Source organism: Ranitomeya imitator, chromosome 8 (assembly GCF_032444005.1).
Source record: "Ranitomeya imitator isolate aRanImi1 chromosome 8, aRanImi1.pri, whole genome shotgun sequence".
In the NCBI taxonomy this organism is placed as follows: domain Eukaryota; kingdom Metazoa; phylum Chordata; class Amphibia; order Anura; family Dendrobatidae; genus Ranitomeya; species Ranitomeya imitator.
The window spans coordinates 66,369,653-66,385,451 of NC_091289.1; the positions used below are offsets into that span (position 1 = coordinate 66,369,653).

Below are 15,799 nucleotides of genomic sequence, written 5' to 3' on the forward strand. Positions count from 1 at the left end.
AAATGGAGTAATATCATGTGACCAGCCAAACTGCACATGAAAGTGACAAATGTCAAAAATGTATAAGCAGATTTTATAGGCAGATAGTGCAAAACAGGCTACAACTGTAGTATGTGCACTGATCAAAAAACATGCATGCTTGCATTGAGAGACAGAGCCCCACTACCTGAATGTTTAAAAAATTCCCAACACAAATAATTCTGTTATTCTAGAAAAATAGTTGGAATTTATACACTATTCAGACAGAATGGGGTAAGTACATATGTCCAGCCATATTGCACATGAGAATAACAAATGTCATCAATTTATAAACAAATGCCTGACAATAAAGCTCTAAAATAAAGCCACATACCCAAAAAGAAAAGTATATACACAACATGTGGCCATATGGATAGACAACATGCACCAGCCAGATCTACATATCAGCCAAAATGGCCGCAATATAAGTCTCATCAGTCATGCCCAGAAACGTGCAAACCAAATCAGAGGTCCAAGGGGGGTCCTAGATCCGACGCGTGTCACCACAGCAGTGGCTTCATCAGGGGTAAAAATGGAGTGAAGACTAAAGGTACCGTCACATTAAGCGACGCTGCAGCGATATAGGCAACGATGCCGATCGCTGCAGCGTCGCTGTGTGGTCGCTGGAGAGCTGTCACACAGACAGCTCTCCAGCGACCAACGATGCCGAAGTCCCCTGGTAACCAGGGTAAACATCAGGTTACTAAGCGCAGGGCCGCGCTTAGTAACCTGATGTTTACCCTGGTTACCATTGTAAATGTAAAAAAAAAAAAAACACTACATACTTTGTACATTCCGGTGTCTGTCCCCCGGTCTCAGTTTCCTTGCACCGTCTCAGCCGCTGTGCTTTACGGCCGGCCGGCGCTCACAGTCAGTGCGGGAAGCTGACGGCGAGGGGACAGACACCGGAATGTAAGTATGTAGTGTTTGGGTTTTTTTTTACATTTACACTGGAAACCAGGGTAAATATCGGGTTACTAAGCACGGCCCTGCGCTTAGTAACCCGATGTTTACCCTGGTTACCAGTGAAGACATCGCTGAATCGGCATCACACACGCCGATTCAGCGATGTCTGCGGGAGATCCAGCGACGAAATAAAGTTCTGGCCTTTCTGCTCCGACCAACGATGTCACAGCAGGATCCAGATCGCTGCTGCGTGTCAAAGACAACGATATCGCTATCCAGGACGCTGCAACGTCACGGATCGCTAGCGATATCGTTGTTAAGTCGCTCAGTGTGAAGGTACCTTTAGACTCACAATCAAACTTATATACTATACCCGAAATGAAAAGATCCCACGCAGCTGTGAGAACGCATGAGAGGAGTAACCCGGAAAGATTGCCGCACCGGAAGTAAGCTGAGCCATTTTGGCTGATATGTAGATCTGGCTGGTGCATGTTGTCTATCCATGTTGTCTATCCTCCAGACTAGGATTCCCTGTCAGCTATAGTTTTGTCTAGTCTTTGTGCCTGACCCCATGGAGTGTGTGCCCGGTTTGCAATTGTTTGTTCTTTTGGATTTCTGACCTCTGGTTTCACTTCTGACTATCCCCTGTCTCACCCCTTTGGTACCTCGTGATCTCCTGGCTCTGATCTTAGCTTGTTTGACTACTCTCCTGTGTTTATCGTCTCCTCTACACCCCGGCGTCTGGCTCCGCCCCCGACCTACTCCTACTCTGTCACATGGTTCAGGTCCTGGTTGTTACCTGGTTAGTTACCTGGCGCTTTGCTCAGCTCCCTTGCTGCTGTGTGCAGTTCTTCCCGCAGCAGTAATACCCGGGAGTCATGACAGTTTGCAGCTTTGCAAAATTGTGGGTAACCAACTTTGTTTCAGGCACGTAATGCTCATTCAAACTCACCTGTGGCAAGTAGCGGATATTGGCAATATGAAAATCACATCTGAAACCAGAATAAAGGGAAGAAGTTGACTCAAACTTTGCATTATGTGTCTGTATGTGCCACACAAAGCGTGGCTACAAGAAAGAGAAGTTTACTGTCTGAGGACTTGGAAACCAAAATTGTTGAACAATAAAACAATATCAAGGTTAGAAATCCATCTTCAGAGATCTTGATGTTCCTTTGTCCATGGTGCTCAATATAATCAAGAAGTTTACAACCCATAGCACTGTAGCTAATCTCCCTGGACATGAGCAGCAGAGAAAAATTGATGAAAGGTTGGAACGCAGGTTAGTAAGAATAATGGAAAAGCAACCCCAATCAAGTTCCAAAGAAATTAAAGCTGTCCTGAAGGCTCAAAGTGCAACACCGTCAAAGAGAACTATTCATCAACATTTCAATGAAATTAAACATTATTGCAGGAGGCCCAGGAGGACCCCACTGCTGACACAGATACATAGTAAGCCAAAATCATTCTGGAAAAGCATCTTGAGGACAATTGAGACCAAGATAGAGCTTTTTGTTAAAGCATATCATTCTGCTGTTTGCCAAAAATGGAATGAGGCCAATAAAACAAAGAACACAGTACCTACAGTCAAATATGGTGGAGGTTCAGAGATGTTTTAGGGTTGTTTTGCTGCCTCTGGCAGTGGATGCCTTGACTGTGTGCAAGGCATCATGAAATCTGAAGATTACCAAAGCAATGTAGTGCTCAGTGTCAGAAAGCTGGGTTTGCATCCTAGGTCATGGATTTTCCAGCAGGACAATGACCCCAAACATACTTCAGAAAGCACCCAGAAATGGATGAAAACATATCGCTGGAAAGTTCTGAAGTGGCCAGCAATAAGTCTTGATCTAAATCTCATTAGACAACTTTGGAGAGATGTAAAAATCGCTGTTGGGAGAAGACCCCCTTTAAACATGAGAGATCTGGAGCAGTTTGCAAAAGATGAGTAGTCTAAATTTCCAGTTGAAAGGTGTAAGAATCTTGTTGATAGTTAAAGGAAGCGATTTATTGCCGTTATTTATTCAAAGTGTGTGCGACCAAATATTAAGGTGGTGGTTCCAAAAAATTTGTACAGTCCATATTTGGGGTTCTCTTTGAAATTATGTTGAATTTACCCTTTTTTTCTCAGTTTTTATGTTGTTCCAATATACACAAAGGAAATAAACACATGCATAAGGCTACATTCACACTAGCGTTGTGCGCCGCTGCGTCGGCGACGCAACGCACAACGCACGGAAAAACGCGGCAAAACGCACGCAAAAACGCTGCGTTTTGCAACGCAAGCGTCGTTTTTTGCCGAAATTTGGACGCAAGAAAATGCAGCTTGTTGCGTTTTCTTGGTCCGACGCTTGCGGCAAAAAAGACGCATGCGTCACACTACGCAGCACAAAAAGACGCATGCGTCCCCCATGTTAAATATAGGGGTGCATGACGCATGCGTCGCCGCTGCGTCGCCCGACGCAAACACGATGCAAAACGGGAAACGCTAGTGTGAACGTAGCCTTACAAAACATATGTAATTGCAATAATTTTCTTTGAGAAAACTTAATTCCCTGGAACAATTTCAAGGGTTCCAACACTTTCAGCCCTGACTCTATGTCTTCAAAGAAAATGTCAGCACCTGTGCTGTTGTGCAAATCTCATGAAAAAGACAAGGAAATATTCTCATTCTATTATATGACAGATGCACATACGTATATATATATATATATATATATATATATATTTATATATATATATACTGTATATATATACAATGGGGGAAAAAAGTATTTAGTCAGCCACCAATTGTGCAAGTTCTCCCACTTAAAAAGATGAGAGAGGCTTGTAATTTACATCATAACTAGACCACAGCTATAAGAGTCAAAATGAGTAAACAAATCGAAAAAATCACCTTGTCCGATTTGGCAAGATTTATTTTGCAAATTACATTGGAAAATAATTATTTGGTCTACTAAAAACATGCAAGATTTCCGGCTCTCACAGACCTGTAACTTCTTCTTTAAGATGCTCCTGTGTCCTCCTTTCATTACCTGTAGTAATTGAACCTGTTTGAACTTGTTATCAGTATAAAAGAAACCTGTCCACAAACTCAAACAGTCACACTCCAAACTCCACTATGGTGAAGACCAAAGAGCTGTCAAAGGACTCTAGAAACAAAATTGCAGCCCTGCACCAGGCTGGGAAGACTGAATATGCAATAAGCAAGCAGCTTGGTGTGACAAAATCAACTGTGGGAGCAATAATAAGAAAATGGAAGACATACAAGACCACTAATAATGTCCCTTGATCTGGGGCTCCACGCAAGATCTCACCCCGTGGGGTCAGAATGATCCCAAGAAAGGTGAGCAAAAATCCCAGAACCACATGGGGGGACCTAATGAATGACCTGCATAGAGCTGGGACTACCGTAACAAAGGCTACCATCAGTAACATACTACACCGCCAGGGACTCAGATCCTGCAGTGTCAGACATGTCCCGCTGCTTAAGCCAGTACATGTCCGGACCAGCCTGAAGTTTGCTAGAGAGCATTTGGATTATCCAGAAGAGTATTGGGAGACTGTCATATGGTCTGATGAAACCAAAGTATAACTGTTTGGCAGAAATAAAACTAGTCGTGTTTGGAGGAGACAGAATGCTGAGTTGCATCCAAAGAACACCATACCTACTGTGAAGCATGGGGGTGGCAACATCATGCTTTGGGGCTGTTTCTCTGCAAAGGGACCAGGATGACTGATCCATGTACATGAAAGAATGAATGGAGCCATGTATCGTGAGATTTTGAGTGCAAACCTTCTTCCACCAGCAAGAGCATTGAAGATGAAACATGGATGGGTCTTTCAGCATGATAATGATCCCAAGCACACCGCCAGGGCAACAAAGGAGTGGCTTCGTAAGAAGCATACGAAGGTCCTGGAGTGGCTTAGCCAGTCTCCAAATCTCAACCCCACAGAAAACCTATGGAGGAAGTTGAAAGTCCATGTTGCCCAGCGACAGGCCCAAAACATCACTGCTCTAGAGGAGATCTGCATGGACTAATGGGCCAACATACCACCAACAGTGTGTGGGACCTTGTGAAGACTTACAGACTTCTGTCATTGCCAACAAAGTATTTATAACAAAATATCGAAATTAACTTTTGCTATTGACCACATACTTATTTTCTACCATAATTTGCAAAATAAATCTTGCTAAATCAGACAAGGTGATTTTCTGGGTTTCTTTTCTCATTTTGGCTCTAATAGTTGCGGTCTACCTATGATGTCAATTACAGGCCTCTCTCATCTTTTTAACATCCAAATGACCCTGATCAAAAGTTTACAAACCCCATTTCTTAATACTGTGTATTGCCCCTCTAACATTATTGACAGCTTCAAGTCTTTTGTGGTAGTTGTGGATTAGGTTATTTATTTTCTCAGATGGCAAAGCTGACCACTCTTCTTGGCAAAAAGCCTCCAGTTCCTGTAAATTTCTGGGCTGTCTAGCATGAACTCCGCGCTTGTCCCCTTTGTTCTGCAGTAGCCACTGAGGTCGACTTGGCCTTGTGTTTTGGATAGTTGTCATGTTGGAATGTCCAAGTACGTCCCATGCACATCTTCCAGGCTGATGAGTGCAAATTTGCTGATAATGTGCTGCATTCATCTTTCCTTCAACTTTGACCAAGTTTCCTGTTCCTTTGTAGCTCACACATACCAAAACATCAGTGATCCACCTCCGTGCTTTACAGTAGCAATGGTGTTCCTTTCATCATAGGCCTTGTTGACCTCTCTCCAAATGTAATGTTTAAAGTTGTGGCCAAAAAGTTCAATTTTGGTCTCATCACTCCAAATTACCTTGTTCCAAAAATTTTGAGGCTTGTCTCTTGCTGTTTTGCATATTGTAGACAAGATTCTTTGTGGCATTTGTGGAGTAATGTCTTTCTTCTGGCAACTCGACCATGCAGCCCATTTTTCTTCAAGTGCCTCCTTATTGTGCATTTTGAAACAGCCACACTGCTAGTTTTCAGAGAGTCCTGTATTTCAGCTGATATTATTTGTGGGTTTTTCTTTGCATCCCAAACATTTTCCCTGGCAGTTGTGGACATTTTTGTTGGTCTACCTGACCATGGTTTTGCTTTTACGAAGCCCCTGATTTTCTATTTGCTAATCACAGATTGAACACTGCTGACTGGCATTCTCAATTCCTTGAATATCTTTTTGTATCCCTTTCCTGTTTTATACAGTTCAACTACCTTGTCCCATATATCCATTGACAATTCTTTTGCTTTCCCCATGACTCATAATCCAGAAACGTCAGTGGCTGGATGAAAGATGCAAGAGTCAGTCTGCATCCCAAAAAACTCACTTAGCCTTTATACACACACTGATTACAAGCAAACAGGTCACAGGTGAGGATGTTACCTTTAGTTGCCATTCAAACCCATTTCTGTCAACGTCTGTACATGTTATCAGGCCAAAATCACCAGGGTATGTAAACTTTTCTCAAGGCAATTTGGATGTTTTGGGTTTTCATTATGATTTAAGAAGAGAAAGCACAGTACTTTGACAATAAATGGCTTCACCCAACCACTAACCATGAGAGGAGAAAAAGTTTGGTGTTATCATTCATATTCTCTGAAAAAAAGGCCAAGAAATCAAAAATTCTGCCGGGGTATGTAAACTTTTGAGCACAACTGTAAATGCATAGTTCAATAAATAAAAGGAGCATTAAAATAATACATCCTAGATATCACCAAATTAAATATTCAAGTTGTAATTCTATTTTCGTTACATAGTGAAATACGTTGAGAACAACAAAACATAAAAAGCAACAATTTAAATCAAAATTAATATCCCATTGAGGTCTGGATTTGGAATGATACTGAAAATCAAAGTGGAAAATCTAATTACAGGCTGATACAACTTCAGTTGAAATGTTTCAAGACAAGGAAATTATGTTCAATAGTGTGTGTGGCCTCCATGTGCCTGTATGCCCTTCATACAACAGCTGGGCATGTTCCTGATGAGGCGGAGGATGTTTTCCTGACGGATTTCCTCCCAAGCTTGGATTAAAGCATCAGACAAATCTTGCACAGTCTGTGGTGCAACGTGGCATTGATGAATGGAACAAGACATGATGAGAACAACAAAACATAAAAATCATCAACTTAAATCAAAATGAATATCCCATGGAGGTCTGGATTTGGAATGATACTCAAAATCAAAGTGGAAAATCAAATTAGAGGCTGATCCAACTTCAGTGGAAATGCCTTGAGACAAGGAAGGCATCAGTACCTTCATCATGCGGTAACTGCTGACACACTTCAGCCACATGAGGCCTAGCTTTGTCATGCATCAGAAGAAACCCAGTCCCCAGTGCACCTGGATATGGTCTCACAGCGGGTCTGAGTATCTTATCCTGGTATCTAATGGAAGTCAGAGTATCTCTGGCAGCCCTCCAAAGAAATGCCTCCCCACACCATTACTGACCCATTGCCAAATCGGTTATGCTGGAGGATGTTGCAGGCAGCAGAACATTCTCTACGGAGTCTCCAGACTCTGTCACGTCCTTAGGCAGTGAAGTATAGTACAAATAACTCCTGGTAGATATAGCATATAACACAAGCTCCATATTACTAAAATTGATTTCTTCTAGGTGAAAGAAGATGGTTCCAGTAGTTTTAATGAAACAAACCTGCTCTTGACAACATATGATTTATTTAGCGGTGGCTCAGAAACTACAAGTACCACCCTGAGGTGGGCAGTGCTGTTTATGATCCTCTACCCAGATGTACAATGTGAGTATAAACACATAGTAAGGTGTAGTAATCACATAGTAAGGTATATTCATCATATCGTAACTTAGGTATGGCTAAATATTCCTGTAGTAACGCTAATTTGTGTTCAGCCAAAGTACAGGGAGAAATTGATCGAGTAATTGGGAGGACGCGGAAACCAACAATGGGAGATGTTCTACAAATGCCATATACTAATGCTGTGATCCATGAAGTACAACGATGTGGGGATATTCTTCCCTTGTCTTTGCCTCATATGACCTACCGAGACATGGAGATAAAAGGTTACCTTATTAGAAAGGTAAAATCCGATCAGTAATGTCTTACATTTTTCTACTATCAGAATTATAATGGAAATATTCAGGGTCTGCAGTGATAAATATGACATTATTTCAGCGAGCAGCCTGAAAACAAACCATTCTGTTACTGAGCACAAGAGCAAAGCAGTCCTTTTTGCAAGTATAACTTGGAAAACAATTTTTAGTATTTATAACATGTGCAGGACAGCACCACAGAAAGATGAAACACTGAAGGTAAGGTTACGTTTCAACCCTTCCTGGGTCTTTGTCAAACCTCACTGATAATTAGATATGTCTTGTAAAGAGACAATGAAGGATTAAGTCCCCGTTGGGGCTCTTATGTTGGGATCTATGAAGTACTAGCTGTTTCCAGCCAGCTAACGCTTGGCACACTCATTGCTATCTAATATAAACCTTGTGATATCTCTCTGTCCTTATCAATCTGCTCAGGTGTTCATTGTTGATAACCAATCCTACGATTTTGTCGATATTGTTGTTGTCGATCAGCTACTGCATCGTTATCCGGATTTTCCTGCGGCCTGTGAGATGGATCTGGTGACTTTTCTTGGCTCATTTTGTTTGGGAGAATGCGGATGCAATTAAACGTAAGTTTACCTTGGCTGAAGTGGTTGAATTACATAGAAAGGAAGTGCTGCTTGTGGTAATGTGGGGGCGGAGCCTCATGTGGTAATGTGTGGGGACAGAGCCTTGTGTGGTAATGTGTGGGGGCGGAGCCTCGTATGGTAATGTGTGGGGACAGAGCTTCGTGTGGTAATGTGTGGGGACGCAGCCTCATGTGGTAATGTGTGGGGACAGAGCCTCGTGTGGTAATGTGTGGGGACACAGCCTCATGTGGTAATGTGTGAGGACGAAGCCTCGTGTGGTAATGTGTGGGGACGCAGCCTCGTGTGGTAATGTGTGAGGACAAAGTCTCGTGTGCTAATGTGTTGGGGTGGAGCCTTGTATGGTAATGTGTGGGGACAGAGCCTCGTGTGGTAATGTATGGGGACGCAGCCTCGTGTGGTAATGTATGAGGACGAAGCCTCGTGTGGTAATGTGGGGGGACAGAGCCTCGTGTGGTAATGTATAAGGACTGGAGCTGAGTATGAGCTGAGCGTAAGTGTGAACAGCGGTAAGAGTGACTTGTGATTCAGTGAAGAGGTATTTGGAAAGCCTTTAACAGATACCTGTGTGAATTGGTGTGAGTTGCTGAATTGGGGGTAGCTATATTCATAAGGGGTTAACTTAGGGTGGGGGCTCATAATTAAGGGTTTATAAGGGGCAGCTGTTTGGGGCTCCAGTCCTTTTTGGAAGTGCATCTGGACAGCAAGGTGGATTGCTGTTAAGGAAACTAGAGAAAAAAAAAATCTATAAATCTCCAGCAAAGCGAGTGTGAGCGAGCTGAGTGTGAGCTGAGCGTAAGTGTGAACTGCGGTAAGTGTGACTTGTGATTCAGTGACTTTGGAGTCAGGGAGTTTCCAAAGGAGGAAGTACTGAATTGCTGTCTGTTTTTTTATTTTTTTATTAATACTTTGTATTTATTTATTTTTTTTTTTTATTTAACTCTTCTGTCTGGTGCAATCCCCATTAGGAAATGCGCTCCACTCTTGTTAATGCCATCCAGTGCACATCTTGCCACATGTATGCAGTCCTTGATCGAGGGTGCATACTGCTGTGCGAGATGTGAGCACGTTGTGCATTTGGAAAACCAGATTCTGAATCTAAATGTGCAGCTGGCAACACTGAGATCCATAGACAATATGGAGAGGAGTCTTCTGCTCACGAAGCAGACGCTCAATGGGACAGATGAGGGGGGGATGGTGGGATGGAGCTGCAGGACGATGAAGTAGCAAGCTGGGTGACAGTTAGGAAGCGGGGTAGAGGGAAGAGTGCCAGGGAGGCTAGTCCTGATCTGGAACACCCCAATAAGTTTGCTAAATTGCCAGATGAGGGGGGTGCCAGCACAGGGGTAGCACTGCTGCAGCCAGGCATGTCCTCTGAAAGCCGGGGGAGTGACTGCTCCAGTAAGGAGGGAAATAGGAGAGCAGGGCAGGCCAGACAGGTGCTGGTAGTGGGGGACTCAATTATTAGGGGAACAGATAGGGCAATCTGTCACAAAGACAGGGATCGTCGAATGGTGTGCTGCCTTCCTGGCGTTCGAGTCCGACACATCGCTGATCGGGTGGACAGATTATTGGGAGGGGCTGGTGAGGACCCAGCGGTCATGGTGCACATTGGCACAAATAACAAAGTTAGAGGTAGGTGGAAGGTCCTTAAAGATGATTTCAGGGAATTAGGCTGCAAGCTGAAAGCAAGGACCTCCAACGTGGTATTTTCCGAAATACTGCCTGTACCACGTGCCACGCCAGAGAGGCAACGGGAGATTAGGGAGGTTAATAAGTGGCTCAAGAATTGGTGTAGGAAGGAGGGGTTTGGTTTCCTGCAGAACTGGGCCGACTTCTCAGTTGGCTACAGGCTCTACGCTAGGGACGGGCTGCACCTCAAAGGGGAGGGTGCAGCTGTGTTGGGGGAGAAAATGGCTAGAAGGTTGGAGGAGTGTTTAAACTAGGAATTGGGGGGGAGGGTATTCATTTTATAGGAGGGGAAGATAGTGCAGATAGAGACCTGGGCACAAATAAGGAAGTTGGCGGTGGCGGTGGCATGGGGGTGGGGTTAGAAACAGTTAATAATTTAAGAAAGAATAGAGGTGCAGAGCGATACATAAAATGTATGTATACTAATGCCAGAAGCCTCGCCAACAAAATGGACGAATTAGAACTAATGTTGTTGGAGCATAATTATGACATGGTGGGGATATCTGAGACATGGCAGGATGAGAGCCATGACTGGGCTGTTAACTTGCAGGGCTATAGTCTGTTCAGAAATGACCGTACAGATAAGTGAGGGGTATATAAATAATATGAACAGAGCCACATATAGGTCCAAAGACGGACAGAAAAGACTCCTAGGCAATGCATATATAATCAGAGAAGGAGTCACCAAACTGCCATTTAAAGGTGTATAAAATCCATCATTTATTTGTACTCATAACAATAAAATAGTCAAATGACATACAGAAAACTCATAATCATAATTGGGTAATATTGTGATTAACGGACATAGGTAACAGGCACCAAATATCACACCCGGAGTATACGACCAGAGGTCACAAGTTCACTAACCGAGTCCTTCTGTATGTAAAAGCACATAGACAATCCCTATGAACATTGTAACCTACAACAGTATATAGGACTGGACCTCACCCATGTTGGTCGTGGTGTATAGATGGCACCGCCAGCCCCTACGCGCGTTTCGCGTAGGCTTCTTTGGGGGAGAAGTCAAGGAGAAGTCATTATTATGGGGGACTTCAACTACCCTGAAATAGATTGGGGAACAGAAACCTGCAGTTCCAGCAAAGGTAATCGGTTTTTGACAACTATAAGAGACAATTACCTTTCACAACTGGTTCAGGACCCAACAAGAAGGGGGGCACTGCTAGACCTAATATTAACCAACAGGCCAGACCGCATATCAAATATAAGGGTTGGGGGTCACTTGGGTAATAGCGATCACAAAATAATAGGTTTTCATGTATCCTTTAAAAAGATGTGTAATAGAGGGATTACAAGGACAGTAAACTTCAGGAGGGCAAATTTCCAATGGATGAGAGACGATCTTGGTGCAATTAACTGGGACGATATCCTGAGACACAAAAATACACAAAGAAAATGGGAGACATTTATTAGCATCCTGGATAGGACCTGTGCACAGTATATACCGTATGGGAATAAACATACTAGGAATAGGAGGAAACCAATATGGCTAAATAGAGCTGTAAGGGGCGCAATAAGTGACAAAAAGAAAGCATTTAGAGAATTAAAGGAAGTAGGTAGTGATGAGGCATTAAATAAATACAGAAAATTAAATACATTCTGTAAAAAGCAAATCAAGGCAGCAAAGATTGAGACAGAGAGACTCATTGCCAGAGAGAGATTAAAAATAATCCTAAAATATTCTTTAACTACATAAATAGTAAGAAACTAAAAAATGATAGTGTTGGCCCCCTTAAAAATAGTCTGGGTGAAATGGTGGATGAGGATGAGGAAAAAGCCAATATGCTAAATGACTTTTTTTCATCAGTATTTACACAAGAAAATCCCATGGCAGACAAAATGTCTAGTGATAAAAATTCCCCATTAAATGTCACCTGCTTAACCCAGCAGGAAGTGCGGCGGCGTCTAAAAATCACTAAAGTTGACAAATCTCCGGGCCCGGATGGGATACACCCTCGAGTACTGCAGGAATTAAGTACAGTCATTGATAGACCATTATTTTTAATATTTAAAGACTCCATAATAACAGGGTCTGTACCACAGGACTGGCGTATAGCAAATGTGGTGCCAATATTCAAAAAGGGGACAAAAACTGAACTCGGAAATTATAGGCCAGTAAGCTTAACCTCTACTGTGGGTAAAATCCTGGAGGGCATTCTAAGGGATGCTATACTGGAGTATCTGAAGAGGAATAACCTTATGACCCAGTATCAGCACGGGTTTACTAGGGACCGTTCATGTCAGACTAATTTGATCAGTTTCTATGAAGAGGTAAGTTCCGGATTGGACCAAGGGAACCCAGTGGATGTAGTGTATATGGACTTTTCAAAAGCTTTTGATATGGTGCCACACAAAAGGTTGATACATAAAATGAGAATAATGGGGATAGGGGAAAATATGTGCAAGTGGGTTGAGAGCTGGCTCAGGGATAGGAAACAAAGGGTGTTTATTAATGGAGCACATTCGGACTGGGTAGTGGTTAGCAGTGGGGTACCACAGGGGTCAGTATTGGGCCCTCTTCTTTTTAACATATTTATTAATGACCTTGTAGGGGGCATTCAGAGTAGAATTTCAATATTTGCAGATGACACTAAACTCTGCAGGGTAATCAATACAGGGGAGGACAATTTTATATTACAGGATGATTTATGTAAACTAGAAGCTTGGGCTGATAAATGGCAAATGAGCTTTAATGGGGATAAATGTAAGGTCATGCACTTGGGTAGAAGTAATAAGATGTATAATTATGTGCTTAATTCTAAAACTCTGGGCAATGAAAAAGACCTGGGTGTATGGGTGGATGACAAACTCATATTCAGTGGCCAGTGTCAGGCAGCTGCTACAAAGGCAAATAAAATAATGGGATGCATTAAAAGAGGCATAGATGCTCATCAGGAGAACATAATTTTACCTCTATTCAAGTCACTAGTTCGACCACACTTAGAATACTGTGCACAGTTCTGGTCTCCGGTGTATAAGAAAGACAGCTGAACTAGAGCGGGTGCAGAGAAGAGCGACCAAGGTTATTAGAGGACTGGGGGGTCTGCAATATCAAGATAGGTTATTACACTTGGGGCTATTTAGTTTGGAAAAACGAAGACTAAGGGGTGATCTTATGTTAATGTATAAATATATGAGGGGACAGTACAAAGACCTTTCTGATGATCTTTTTAATCATAGACCTGAAACCAGGACAAGGGAGCATCCTCTGCGTTTGGAGGAAAAAAGGTTTAAGCATAATAACAGACGTGGATTCTTTACTGTAAGAGCAGTGAGACTATGGAACTCTCTGCCGTTTGATGTTGTAATGAGTGATTCATTACTTAAATTTAAGAGGGGACTGGATACCTTTCTGGAAAAGTATAATGTTACAGGGTATATACACTAGATTCCTTGATAGGGCGTTGATCCAGGGAACTAGTCTGATTGCCGTATGTGGAGTCGGGAAGGAATTTTTTTCCCCAATGTGGAGCTTACTCTTGCCACATGGGTTTTTTTGCCTTCCTCTGGATCAACATGTTAGGGCATGTTAGGTTAGGCTATAGGTTGAACTAGATGGACTTATAGTCTTCCTTCAACCTTAATAACTATGTAACTATGTAACTATGAAGCCTCGTGTGGTAATGTGGGGGATGGAGCCTCATGTGGTAATGTGTGGGGACGGAGCCTTGTGTTTACCACAAGGCTCCGTGGGGGGGGGATTATGTGAAGAGTGGGATTATGTGTGGTAATGTGGTGGGGGGCGGGATTATCTGTGGTAATGTGGTGTGGGGGTGGGATTATGTATGGTAATGTGGTGGGGGCGGGATTATGTATGGTAACGTTGTCGGGGGGCATGATTATGGGTGGTGATGGGGTGGGGGTTGGGATTATGGGTGGTGATGGGGTAGGGGGGCGGGATTATGGGTGGTGATGGGGTGGGGGGTGGGATTATAGGTGGTGATGGGGTGGAAGGGCGGGATTATGGGTGGTGATGAGGTGGGGGGCGGGATTATTGGTGGTGATGGGGTGGGGGGCGGGACTATGGGTGGTGATGGGGTGGGGGGCGGGATTATTGGTGGTGAAGGGGTGGAGGGCGGGATTATGGGTGGTGATGGGGTGGGGGGATTATGGGTGGTGATGGGGTGGGGGGCGGGATTATGGCTGGTGATGGGGGCGTTATTAGGGGTGGTGGTGGGGTGGGGGAGGGATTATGGGTGGTGATGGGGTGGGGGCGGGATTAGGGGTGGTGATGGGGTGGGGGGGCGGGATTATGGGTGGTGATGGGGTGGGGGGCGGGATTATTGGTGGTGATGGGGTGGGGGGCGGGACTATGGGTGGTGATGGGGTGGGGGGCGGGATTATTGGTGGTGAAGGGGTGGAGGGCGGGATTATGGGTGGTGATGGGGTGGGGTGTGGGATTATGGGTGGTGATGGGGTGGGGGGCGGGATTATGGGTGGTGATGGGGTGGGGGCTGTATTATGGGTGATGATTTTTTTATGGGTGGTGAAGGGGTGGGGGGGCAGGATTATGGGTGGTGATGGGGTGGGGGGGATTATGGTTGGTGAAGGGGTGGGGGGCGGGATTATGGTTGGTGAAGGGGTGGGGGGCGGAATTATGGTTGGTGAAGGAGTGGGGGGTGGGATTATGGGTGGTGATGGGGTGGGGGGTGGGATTATGGGTGGCAGGGCAGGATTATGGGTGGTGATTGGGTGGGGGCGGGATTATGGGTGGTGATGGGGTGGGGGGGTGGGATCATGGGTGGTGATGGGGTGGGGGGTGGGATTATGGGTGGTGAAGGGGTGGGGGGCGGGATTATGGGTGGTGATGGGGTGGGGGGGTGGGATTATGGGTGGTGATTTTTATGGGTGGTGATGGGGTTGGGGGCGAGATTATGGGTGGTGATGGGGTGGGGGGCAGGATTATGGGTGGTGATGGGGTGGGGGGGCGGGATTATGGGCGGTGAAGGGGTGGGGGGGCAGGATTATGGGTGGTGATGGGGTGGGGGGATTATGGTTGGTGAAGGGGTGGGGGGCGGGATTATGGTTGGTGAAGGGGTGGGGGGCGGGATTATGGTTGGTGAAGGAGTGGGGGGTGGGATTATGGGTGGTGATGGGGTGGGGGGTGGGATTATGGGTGGCAGGGCAGGATTATGGGTGGTGATGGGGTGGGGGCGGGATTATGGGTGGTGATGGGGTGGGGGGTGGGATCATGGGTGGTGATGGGGTGGGGGGTGGGATTATGGGTGGTGAAGGGGTGGGGGGCGGGATTATGGGTGGTGAAGGGGTGGGGGCGAGATTGTGTGTGGCGATGTGGTGGGGGGGCGAGATTGTGTGGCAATGGGTTGGGGGGCGAGATTGTGTGTGGCGATGGGTTGGGGGCAGGATTGTGTGTGGCGATGTGTTGGGGGCAGGATTGTGTGTGGCGATGGGTTGGGGGGCGTGATTGTGTGTGGCGATGGGTTGGGGGGCGAGATTGTGTGTGGCAATGGGT

The 15,799-nt window shown here is 44.9% G+C and overlaps 1 protein-coding gene across 2 annotated transcripts in view; it reads left to right on the forward strand.

The window, feature by feature from the left end:
• The window catches only part of LOC138647792 (cytochrome P450 2D6-like), a 138,302-nt gene that overhangs the window by 107,668 nt on the left and 14,835 nt on the right, over window positions 1-15,799 (forward strand). For both annotated transcript variants that reach the window (XM_069737052.1, XM_069737051.1), the window contains 2 exons: window positions 7,556-7,697; window positions 7,808-7,995. In XM_069737052.1, the coding sequence (XP_069593153.1) occupies window positions 7,556-7,697; window positions 7,808-7,995 (330 nt within the window). The remainder of the gene's footprint in view (window positions 1-7,555; window positions 7,698-7,807; window positions 7,996-15,799) is intronic.